The sequence below is a fragment of the Bufo bufo genome, chromosome 8, assembly GCF_905171765.1.
Source record: "Bufo bufo chromosome 8, aBufBuf1.1, whole genome shotgun sequence".
NCBI classification, from domain to species: domain Eukaryota; kingdom Metazoa; phylum Chordata; class Amphibia; order Anura; family Bufonidae; genus Bufo; species Bufo bufo.
Window position 1 is genome coordinate 89,016,237 of NC_053396.1, and position 13,127 is coordinate 89,029,363.

A 13,127-nucleotide genomic window follows, 5' to 3' on the forward strand; every position below is an offset into this window, starting at 1 on the left:
ACTTCTCCTTGATGGACTGTGCCCCGGGGGGGAATCTTTACACGGGAAGGGGGGGTCTTTTTCCCCCCAGTATTTCCTGCAATGGCCTGCTACTGAGTGACCCGGGCAGCTGCCACCTGTCACCAACAGTCCACTGTCAGCATTGTCTCTCCTTCCTTTATTATCTGGCCCTCCACCCCTCCCCCTCCCCAACCTTCCTGACGATGCCCCTCACCAGAGGCAGGTGACATTGTGCTGGTGGTAGGGAACCCACCACAAACATAGGGGGTGGGGAGAGACTGAGAGCACCCGGCCGCCGACTTCTCCCACCCCCTAAAATATGATCAGGGGGGCTTGGATGTATCCAAGGGAAGATGAGGCCGTCTTAAAGATCTGCTGGGAACCCCGACACAGCGACAAACCGTGTGCCGACTCGGAGCGGGCTCAGAGATGGCGCTTGTCCCTCGCCTCTCTCCTCTTCTTCACCGTCCTGCTGTCTAACCACCTCTGGCTGGTCTCTGCAGGGGCCAAAGCCAGGGGCAACTTCTCCTCCAGCCACCAGCCGGCCGACGCCAGCCTGCTGAGCTTCCCAGGGGAGGGCAGGGGGTGCTGGGACCACTTCCTAAGCAATTCCACCAAATCTGCTGCTCACAGCCCGCACTGCACTGGGGCCAGGTCCTCTCACCTGGACACGGCCTGCACCAAACTGCATTCGCAGAGACACCGGGGCTCTGCTGCCCCCTCCCCCCCCCCAATCCTCCTCCTCAAGATCCTACTCCCCTTCCTCGACTTCCTACAACCAAAAGAGGAACTTTTTGAAGGCTTATTTTAACAATTTCACTCTGTCTTTTTGTGATACTTACACCATCCTGGACCTGCTGCTGGGCATGTCTAACCCGGACAGCCTGAACTGCAGCCTGGAGAACCTGATGGAGGACTTCATGGGGGCCCCTGCAGCCCCTTCTGCTGTCACTGACGATGAGGTGTGCAGCAACTGTATCCAAGCTTACCAGAGACTGGATCAACACGCTCAGGAAAAATACGAGGAGTTTGACTTTGTGTTAGAGAAGTACCTGCAATCTGGGGAGTACTCTGTCCGATCCTGCGTGGGGGACTGCAAGGTAAGGTCCACACTGAGGTGCCCTGGGTCATGTCAGGCCAGGGAGCAGGAGATGGCTCCAGTGAGGGCCACCAGCCAGCAATCTCCTTGCTCATGTGCAGCAGAGGATCAGGAGTATCAATACTTCATCTCCTTCAACCTACACAAGCACATCACTTATGTAGTAGTCCCATGCCTTCAACTCCGGGATGGAAGGGTTAAATGCTACTGATAGAAGTGTAGGGGTAGTTAAAATAAAGCACTACACTAGTATTATATAGGTGTATATATATATATATATATATACACACACACCATTTTACTATGAGTTTACTGTTCTGCAGCCTGAGACTACAACTCCCAGCATGCACCTGTAGACAGACATATACACCCATTCATCTATTGTACCATCCTTTCACATTCATCTAGAATGATTATTCACGGAATTCTTACATTATTACAATGATAGAAATGGGGCCAAGCAGCCAATATCGCACCATGGACGGTGTATGAGCTGTGGCCGGACATCTCGGGTCAGAGTAATTGATGTCCAAACATCTAAGCACCTTTTCCAGTTTTTCTTTTGTGACATTAAAAAAGAAATCTTAAATGTGAGCAGTTCAAGTAGACTTGAGTGCAATGACAAATGTGATCTAAACCAATTGTATGCAAGGTGTATGGACAGCTGGTGACCACTGTTCCAAGATCATGGGTGGGCAGTGACGGTCAGTGGTCAGGGTCACTTCTGGTTGAGAGGCTCATTCCCACATATGCTGGAAGCAGTTTTGAGTTCCCCATCTGCGGCCAAACTGCTTCCTGATACCATTCCCTCATGCTATAGCAGTTCCCCTACAGGGAACCTGTCATCAAGTTTATGCAGCCCTCACTGAAGACAGCATAAAGTAGTGACAGACGCTCTGATTTCTGTGGTGTGTCACTTATGGGCTTACAATAAGTGGTTGGCGAGAACCAGGAAAAGAGTCATCCTGAGAAGAGTCCTGGTTATTCAAGAGCTCCCGCCACCTGCTGATAATATACAGTGTTCTCCTTAGGAAAGGACTGCCAATAATCAGCAGGGTCGGGAGAGCAGGAACTCATGAATAACATCCAGGACTCTTTTCCAGGCCCAGGCAGCGATGATTATGATGCTGGGTCTCGGATACCACTTACTTTTATCTGATGAGTGACACCCCGCTGGAATCATTGTTTCTTTAACTACTTTATGCTGCCCTCAGTGAAGTTAGCATAACAATGATGACAGGTTCCCTTTAAATATCAGGGATATTTCCTGAAAATATCATGATTCATCAGGTCTATAGAAAATAACATTTCCTCGACGGTTTTTAATGTTGTTCTAAAAATGACTACCACGGCCCCTTCTATTTTTTGGTTGGTCCTTTAAGATGTGCACAGTGCTGTCCTGAGGCAGCAGTGGGAGGAGTGCTCGCTATGTGTAACCCTGGACAGATGCCTTCATCATGTAGCCATGGGGAACTATTCCTGCTCCTGATTGGCTTCAGCTCAGCTTGTAAGTAATGTGATGAGGTGGAGGAGCTGACCATACCGTCTTTTGGAGTGTGCACACTGCATTGCACCTCATGGACTAAACACTGCCCACAATACTAGACTGCAGTGCCTCGAGCGACCACTCTGCCCGTCCGCCTGTATGAGACTATCCCCTATGCACATTCCTTTCAGGCCATCTATGGGAACGGTACATAAGGGAAGCATGGCCAAGTGCGGAATGGCACTGCAGCACAATGCAGGCTGCTTATCACAAAGTCACATATCTCTAATGGGGCTACGTACTGTAGGAACTCTCAGCTATCCGTGCTAGCCTTCGTTGTAATGCTTGGCTGAAATAATAGCATTGTAACAATTACTCTGATGAGCCATTTACAATGACTGCTGAACAGGCAGAGGTTAATGGGGACTTCAGTGCCAGGGCTCATTAACTGGGCATTCATCTCCTGGGGTGTCCACTCACCTCATTAATACTGTATGAGAATGTGTAGACCAGTTATTCATGCTACGTCTATGGACCAGGAATGGTCTGTCTTCTGTATCTTGTGTGCACAGCTAGAGCATGGGAAGTGTTGGCAGGACCCGGGACTTTCTAATGAATTGTTATACCCCCAGATCAGCTAATAAAACTTTTATATCCTCAGTTGACATTTGCACAATCCGTGGCTCTTGTGCCAGGCAGACATGGTATGTGATAAACGCTGAGATAGGTTGACCTCTAGCCCCTCTTACCAGCCTCTTTCTGTAATGGGCCACCCGGGCTGCTGCCTACTACAACAGAAACCAACAGAAACCATGGCAACTAAAACCGCCTGCCAGAAATTGCAGACGCCAACTCCTGCATTGCAATCAGGAGAGCCTGCTATCTGTACCAGAGGGGGAAAGGAGAGGGGGAGGAGGGAGCAAAGAGGAGACCGAAAGACACAAGCACAAATGGCCTGCAGAACAGAAGAATACACCGATTCATATGTGGAGTGACAGTAATGGTCACGTAGACAGGGCAGGTCTATCCATAGTGAGATACAACGACAGAGAGTGACATATTGGAGAATTATGGAAATCTACCAGATGTCAAATTCTGTGAGAAGAGCAGACGAGGCACCTGAAGAATAGTGTAATGCTCTACATACCAAGATCTCCAGCCTTACTGACCTAGGAGTAAGAGCACATCAGATAAGGGTAATGTTCTGTAGAGCAGACGAGGCACCTGAAGAATAGTGTAATGCTCTACATACCAAGATCTCCAGCCTCACTGACCTAGGAGTAAGAGCACATCAGATTAAGGGTAATGTTCTGTAGAGCAGACGAGGCACCTGAAGAATAGTGTAATGCTCTACATACCAAGATCTCCAGCCTCACTGACCTAGGAGTAAGAGCACATCAGATTAAGGGTAATGTTCTGTAGAGCAGACGAGGCACCTGAAGAATAGTATAATGCTCTACATACCAAGATCTCCAGCCTCACTGACCTAGGAGTAAGAGCACATCAGATTAAGGGTAATGTTCTGTAGAGCAGACGAGGCACCTGAAGAATAGTGTAATGCTCTACATACCAAGATCTCCAGCCTCACTGACCTAGGAGTAAGAGCACATCAGATTAAGGGTAATGTTCTGTAGAGCAGACGAGGCACCTGAAGAATAGTGTAATGCTCTACATACCAAGATCTCCAGCCTCACTGACCTAGGAGTAAGAGCACATCAGATTAAGGGTAATGTTCTGTAGAGCAGACGAGGCACCTGAAGAATAGTGTAATGCTCTACATACCAAGATCTCCAGCCTTACTGACCTAGGATTAAGAGCACATCAGATAAGGGTAATGTTCTGTAGAGCAGACGAGGCACCTGAAGAATAGTATAATGCTCTACATACCAAGATCTCCAGCCTCACTGACCTAGGAGTAAGAGCACATCAGATTAAGGGTAATGTTCTGTAGAGCAGACGAGGCACCTGAAGAATAGTGTAATGCTCTACATACCAAGATCTCCAGCCTTACTGACCTAGGAGTAAGAGCACATCAGATTAAGGGTAATGTTCTGTAGAGCAGACGTGGCACAAAAGGCACAAAATGTGTAATTCCGGCTTTACTAGACAATCAGGTAGATGACAGGATAATCCACTACTCTATAAAGAGAACGGCTCTGGTATGAATAGTAGCTTTTGTTTTATGGATGCAGGCCGGCCCCTAATAACACATTTGGCAGATAGGCCTCGTGCTTATGGATCCATATCCCATACACTTATTGCATTCCAGTGGAGCCATCCCTACTATAACAGATTATTTTATGTGGCGTCCACTTACTGTACCTATAAATCACAGCATGGCTTGTGACAGGGAACTTCACTATGCGGTCGGCAGTGCAGGGTCAAATATATTTCCATAATCAGCTATGCTTGTGGGGTGTAACACAAATTGATAAAATGTCATTTGCTGGCAATGTCACTTAAGCTCGCTACACAAGGGGCTTCGTAGTGGCAGACCATCAAAGTGACTATGCTGACCACTGTCCACTGCAAAAAGTGCCTAGAATGGGCATATGCGCATCAAAACTGGGTCATGGAGCAACGGAAATCTGGTCTGGTCTGATGAAGCCCATTTTATATTCATTATGTGGATGGCCATGTGTTTCTCTTACCTGGGGAAGTGGTGGCACAAGGATGCACTATGGGATGAAGTGAGGCCAGTGGAGGCAGCAGGATGTGTCAGGCAATGTTCTGCTGGGAAACCTTAGGTCCTGGCATTCATGTGGCCCTAACTACCTTACCTCTACATTGCTGCAGACCAGGCTTATGGCGGTGGTATTCTCTATCGGCAGTGGCCATCCGTGTTACAGTTGCTGCTTGCTAGTGGCTTCGCACTCTGTCTCCACCTCTGTAATATAAGTCCAGGGCCAAAGAGATATGGGATGTCTAGCCTAGCATGGCATCAGCCGGACAAGTGTATTGAAACATGCATCCTTCTTTACCAAGTAGCCATGTAATGATCTCTGTACAACAGGCCAGGGAACAGCACATATGCTTTACTACCTTACCAATAGCCAGAGGGGACACTTACAGATTAATGTTATTAGACGCAGGTTCCCAAGTCTTGACATAGACATACTCTATGGTTTTTGAAAACCGTTTACATAATTCAAAACCTTCAATATGAATGTGTGTTATTAAAGTGAACTCTGTGGGTACGGTTTGGAATTAATGAGTTCTTGTACCTTTACAAATCTATACAGCAGCTTAAAAAGAAACAGGGGAAAGAGAGCTTCCTGGGGTGAAAACCTTTTGTACATTTATAAACGTCTAAAATATTGTGAAGGTAGCAGAAATAATCTGAACCCTATAGCCGTAATCAGTAGGTACATTCTACCACCAGCCCTCAATCCTTCCATTAGCTTGCATTTATGACAGCAAAATATTCATTGTAATTCCCATGGAGGGAGTACTAAGAAACCACAAGTACTAAGAGCAGACATAAAGTGGTGGCGGAAGGATGACACTAAAAGTGCCTATGTGGAGGGAGGACAGTGCTTACCTACTATAGGCGCTGTACTATGGATGTCATTGCTGTACGTAGCTCGTACAAGACTGCCATCAAAGTCCCAGTGATGGGATACACCCAAAGCTATTAAAAGAGCTCAGCGGTGAACTAGCAAAACCATTAACAGATTTATATAACCAATCACTGGTAACAGGAGTCGTCCCAGAAGATTGGAAATTAGCAAATGTTGTTCCTATTCACAAGAAAGGTAGTAGGGAGGAATCGGGCAACTATAGGCCAGTAAGCCTGACATAAATAGTGGGGAAATTAATGGAAACCATACTCAAGGAGAGGATTGTGGAACATCTAAAATCCCATGGATTGAAAGATGAAAAACAGCATGGATTTACTTCAGGGAGATCATGTCAAACTAATCTTATAGATTTTTTTGATTGGGTGACTAAAATAATAGATGGCAGAGGTGCAGTAGACATCGCTTATCTGGACTTTAGTAAGGCTTTTGATACTGTCCCACATAGAATCAATAAATTGCAGTCTTTGTACGTGGACTCCCATATTGTTGAATGGATTAGGCAGTGGCTGAGGGACAGGCAACAGAGGGTTGTAGTCAATAGAGTATATTCAGACCATGGTCTTGTTACCAGTGGGGTACCTCAGGGATCTGTTCTGGGACCCATATTGTTTAATATCTTTATCAGCGAAATTGCAGACGGCCTCGATGGTAAGGTGTGTCTTTTTGCTGATGACACAAAGATTTGTAACAGGGTTGATGTTCCTGGAGGGATACACCAAATGGAAAAGGATTTAGGAAAACTAGAGGAATGGTCAAAAATCTGGCAACTAAAATTTAATGTGATAAGTGCAAGATAATGCACCTGGGGCGTAAAAACCAGCACTAGTGAGACCTCATCTGGAGTATTGTGCTTAGTACTGGAGACCATATCTCCAGAAGGATATTGATACTTTGGAGAGAGTTCAGAGAAGAGCTACTAAACTAGTACATGGATTGCAGGATAAAACTTACCAGGAAAGATTAAAGGACCTTAATATGTATAGCTTGGAAGAAAGAAGAGACAGAGGGGATATGATAGAAACTTTTAAATACATAAAGGGAATCAACTCGGTAAAAGAGGAGAGAATATTGAAAAGAAGAAAAACTACCACAAGAGGACACAGTTTTAAATTAGAGGGGCAAAGGTTTAAAAGTAATATCAGGAAGTATCACTTTACTGAGAGAGTAGTGGATGCATGGAATAGCCTTCCTGCAGAAGTGGTAGCTGCAAATACAGTGGAGGAGTTTAAGCATGCATGGGATAGGCATAAGGCCATCCTTCATATAAGATAGGGCCAGGGACTATTCATAGTATTCAGTATATTGGGCAGACTAGATGGGCCAAATGGTTCTTATCTGCTGACACATTCTATGTTTCTAAGTGAAGGATGTACAGGACATTGACACACTGTTCCATATCAAGAATTGTGTTAAACATTTTACTTTTCTTTAGGACAATCAGCAGCTCATTATTTAGGATTTCTTCTGCTCCTAAATCTAGCCGGGTCTCAGTTATGGGACTTTATATAATGGTTGTATGTACAGTATTTCAATTACAGGAAGTCTCATTTTGGATACTCTCTTTTTCCAGTCTGCTCTTCTGATTGTACCTCTTGAGATCTGATAGTTATGCTCTTTTCAATCCAGATCCAGAATAGGACATTCTGTACATGGCTAAAAATGAAGCTGTTTATATCTCCATGGATTAGATGGCTGGGTGTTGTTCCTTTTCAATGCTGTAGCCTAAAGGTGCCCATACACCATCAATAGCTGCTGGCCAAGCACTCATTCAGCCAACATCTACTCCCCCATCCTCATACATGTTCAGTTTGGCTGAACATACATGTGTTTTCAGGTTGGAGAGAGGGTAAAGTCACATTTCCAATGTGTCTGATCCCAAATGTCATCTGTCGGGGAGAGCTGGAGCTCCCCATACACATTAGATTGACGGTCCGTGCCAAAGGAAACAGCTTGCTGGGCTGAAAATACCCTAATGTATATGAGGACCCTAAAGGGATTGCCCCATCTTGCCGTTTCCATGGTGACATGGGACTAAGCACTGGTCCCAGGTGGCCAGTCTTTTGGAAACAGCTGAGGGGGCTGGTGCTCCACTGTTTCCATAACTCCTATGGTAGTGAATAGGAGCTACTCAAACAGCTTAGTAGAATAAGCTACGCTGCTTCCATAACTCCCGAGCTCAGGCCTATTTCACACTTAAGTAATTTGGTCAAATTCCTGGAGTTACGGAAGCGGCTTGTTTGACTATGCTGTTGCTCTCATTCACTGCAAAGGGAGTTACAAAAATATTGGGGCACTGCGAAATGGGGCAATACAGAGAGGTAGCCTGGAGGCTGCCCTCTGCTTCAGTTTTTCAGTTTATGGGGGGTTGTTATTGAGTTAAGGAAACATTGTCCTCCCCATCTTCCACCCTAGCTTAGCCTAATACAGTGATGGCCGCCCAAGCATATGTGGCCCTAGAGTCTACCCAGGGACCACACGTAGCATTCCATGTCCCGAAAGAAGGACATCTCATTACTGTGAAGAGAAGGTTGTCCAGAATCTGACAATGACATTGTTCCGTTTTTCGTTCTGTCTGTATACTGCAATGTCAGGGGTGATATTACATTCACACAGATAGACAGCAAAGAAAGGGTAGGAAAGAAAGTTTTGGATGATGATTTACACAGTATGCGAGTGTTGTGTAATATTTGTAAGGAACATCTTCCTAACCCACACAACAGGATCCTAGAGGCTCACATACACCGGCTCCTTTGGTTCCTTAAATAATTTATTAGGAAATTACATAAAATCAATACCCTAATATAATGTTACTATCACAAACATTCCTATTCCATTAATCGGCCAAATCCATCCCCATATAGAAGTGTAAAATCCTGTTCCTGGTCATACCTGGGAATCTGAGTTTCCACATCACTGCAGGTTTATAGTGTCTGGTAAATAAAAATATACATTTTGTGAACTGCACCCCTGGGGGTCATTCCACATACCTTTTCTCTCATTTAGCCAGGGAGATGCCACCAAATCCCTGTTTATGGGGGGAGCTATACCATTATAATGCTCATGAACCCTGAATTAAAGGGGTTCTCCGGGCTTTTAATATTGATGACCTATACTCAGGATAGGTCATCAATATCAGAGACGGGAGACGGCATGTGCACACTGTGCGGGCCTTCCCTTCATACAGCTGATTGGCGGGGATGTCGGACCCCCGCCGATCTGGTATTGATGACCTATCCTGAGGAGAGATCATTAATATGAAAAGCCTGGAAAACCTCTTTAAATCAGCTGCTGCTGTACAGGTCTGAGGCTGCAGCAGTGGTTGCTGCCCCAGGGCACATGTATTCTGTCAATCTAAGTGCAGGGGCGTTGGGAGTTGCAGAGAGAGCAGAGCCTCTAGGAGTAATGGCAACGCCCCCGTTGCTCCTAGAGGCTCATTTGCATATATCAAAACATCATTTTTCTCAGCAATGCGGGCCCATATGAACATGGGACCAACACAGATGCCTTCAGCTGCCAAGTGCACACGTAATAGGTCAGCCAGTGTCATAGGTACAAATCTGCTGACAGATGCCCTTTAATAATGTTTAAAGGGGTTATCCAAACCTGTAACCCCCCCCCTTCCCCCACAACGCCTGGGCCCCTCAAACAGAGAATACTTACCTTTGTCCTGGATCCCTCCATGGCCACGGCTGCATCTCCCCGTCATGCAGATCACAACATCCGGCGATGGGGAGGTGCAGCTAAGGCTACTTTCACACCTGCGTTTAGGTCGGATCCGTCTGGTATGTGCCCAGACGGATCCGCACCTATAATGCAAACGCTTAGATCCGTTCAGAACGGATCCGTTTGCATTACCATGAACAAAAAAAAAAATATATATATATATATATATATATTTTTTTTTTTTTTTGTTCATGATAATGCAAACGGATCCGTTTTGACTTTGCATTGAAAGTCAATGGGAGACGGATCCGTTTGAAAATTGAGCCATACTGTGTCAACTTCAAACGGATCCGTCCCCATTGACTTACATTGTAAGTCTGGACGGATCCGTTTGCCTCCGCACGGCCAGGCGGACACCTGAACGCTGCAAGCTGCGTTCAGGTGTCCGCCTGCTGAGCGGAGGACAAACGGAGCCAGACTGATGCATTCTGAGCGGATCCGCATCCATTCAGAATGCATTAGGGCTGGACGGATCCGTTCGGGGCCGCTTGTGAGAGCCTTCAAACGGAACTCACAAGCGGAGCCCCGAACGCTAGTGTGAAAGTAGCCTAATAGCAGGCCGCAGCAGTAACCTGCCCCCTTGGGTCACATGTGGAGAGCAGGTCAGCGGCGGGCCTACCATTTGCTGCACCCCAACTCTCTTCTTTTTTTTTAACTTTCTTTGTAAGAGTCTTCTGCAGATATCTTTTATAGGTTGTATATGACTTATTGGAACAAGTACAATTATTCATACATTTCCATATCCATACTTGATCCTTGTTTTTTCCTGTCCAAGAATACAAGGAGCATTCATACTGAGATTGTGTAATACATTGACAGCTGGGTGTTATCATTTGGCTAGTTAAAAAGATGTGTCCCTACACAGTCAAAATGGATTGGACAGTGTTGGACACCCCTAATACCCAGTTGTCATGTTATTTATACATTTCTAGGAGGAATAACATGGGAACAAGATAACACAGCTCTTAGAAAAGGTTCTCTAGACTTGTTATTTCACTTCCATGTCAGGAGAGGTGATGGTTCCTTTTTGAACCTTACTACTTGTGCCAGGTCCTTACATCAGATGCAGATTTACAGCACTTATGTACAAACCACAATCATATCTCTATTATAGTCATGAAATCATAAAAACAGTACACATGAAGACATGTACTGGGGAGTATTAGTACATCCGACATACTTGCACGGTATATATAGCTGGTATTACAAACAAGTATAACCCCCATCAGCAAGGAAGGCTCACACAGACCGCTGTTCACACCGCTCCCCAATGCATATGTTGCTTTTTTGTGGGGGTGAACTTTCGGGTATGTGTTTCAGTAATGGAAACATCCAGTGGGCGATCTGCATTTTCTCAGATCTCCTATAACCGAGCAGCGTGTGATCCGTTTATAACAGTAGGTATGGGGCCATATGTGTCACCAGCACTACAATGACTGGACAGAGGGCAGATCATTGAACTATGTCAATATTCAATATCTCATAGAGATGAACAAAGTTTTGGAAATTCGGCTGGTTTGACGAATTTTACAAAGAAAATTTGCTTTGTGATGAATTACTTCGTCACGAAGCGCATTTTTTTTTATAAGTAGCGGGTGCAATGACAGGGAGCTGCAATACCACCGCTCCCCATCATTGTACCCCTCAGATGCTGCATTCATACACGATTGCAGCATCTGAGAGTAATAATACAGTGTAAAATTAACTGAAAAAAAAATCATATTTACCGCCTCCATTTGCTGCCGCCATCTTGTTTGAAGATCTGGTGTGAAATCTTGCGCGGCCATTGATAAAGTCGTCACGCTGGATTTCGGACGAGATCTTCAATCAAGATGGTGGCGCCCGGCCCGTCACAAGCAAATGGAGAAGGTAAGATTTTAGTTTTCCCCAGTATTTCAGGTTAAATTGAAGTCAAATCTAGTAACATAGTACATAAGGCCGAAAAAAGACATTTGTCCATCCAGTTCGGCCTGTCATCCTGCAAGTTGATCCAGAGGAAGGCAAAAAACCCTGTGAGGTAGGAGCCAATTTTCTCCACTTTTGGGGAATAAAAAATTCCTTCCCGACTCCAATCAGGCAATCAGAATGACTCCCTGGATCAACGACCCCTCTCTAGTAGCTATAGCCTGTAATATTATTACGCTCCAGAAATACGTCCAGGCCCCTCTTGAATTCCTTTATTGTACTCACCATCACCACCTCCTCAGGCAGAGAGTTCCATAGTCTCACTGCTCTTACCGTAAAGAATCCTCTTCTATGTTTGTGTACAAACCTTCTTTCCTCCAGACGCAGAGGATGTCCCCTCGTCACAGTCACAGTTCTGGGGATAAATAGATGATGGGATAGATCTCTGTACTGACCCCTGATATATTTATACATATTAATTAGATCTCCCCTCAGTCGTCTTTTTTCTAAAGTGAATAACCCTAATTTTGATAATCTTTCAGGGTACTGTAGTTGCCCCATTCCAGTTATTACTTTAGTTGCCCTCCTCTGAACCCTCTCCAGTTCTGCTATGTCTGCCTTGTTTACAGGAGCCCAGAACTGTACACAGTACTCCATGTGTGGTCTGACTAGCGATTTGTAAAGTGGTAGGGCTATGTTCTTATCACGGGCATCTATGCCCCTTTTGATGCAACCCATTATCTTATTGGCCTTGGCAGCAGCTGCCTGACACTGGTTTTTGCAGCTTAGTTTGCTGTTTATTAAAATTCCTAGATCCTTTTGCATGTCAGTGTTACCGAGTGTTTTACCATTTAGTATGTACGGGTGACTTGCATTTTTCCTTCCCATGTGCATAACTTTACATTTATCAGTGTTAAACCTCATCTGCCACTTCTCTGCCCAAGCCTGCAATCTATCCAGATCCCTCTGTAGTAGTATATTGTCCTCTTCAGTGTTAATTACTTTACACAGTTTAGTGTCATCTGCGAAAATTGATACTTTACTATGCAAGCCTTCTACAAGATCATTAATAAATATATTGAAGAGAATAGGGCCCAATACTGACCCCTGAGGTACTCCACTAGTGACAGTGACCCAATCTGAGTGTGTACCACTAATATCCACCCTCTGTTTTCTATCACTCAGCCAGTTACTTACCCACATACAGACGTTTTCTCCCAGTCCGAGCATTCTCATTTTATATACTAACCTTTTATGTGGTACAGTGTCAAATGCTTTGGAGAAGTCCAGATATGCGACATCCATTGATTCGCCGCTGTCAAGTCTAGAACTT

General features: G+C 45.2%; 1 protein-coding gene across 1 annotated transcript in view; it reads left to right on the top strand.

Annotated features, from left to right (window-relative positions):
* The first annotated feature begins 256 nt into the window (after positions 1-256).
* The window catches only part of FAM155B (family with sequence similarity 155 member B), a 339,760-nt gene continuing 326,889 nt past the window's right edge, over positions 257-13,127 (top strand). The window contains 2 exon segments of the mRNA XM_040405070.1: positions 257-711; positions 713-1,100. Coding sequence (XP_040261004.1) covers positions 320-711; positions 713-1,100 — 780 coding nt within the window. The 5' untranslated portion in view covers positions 257-319.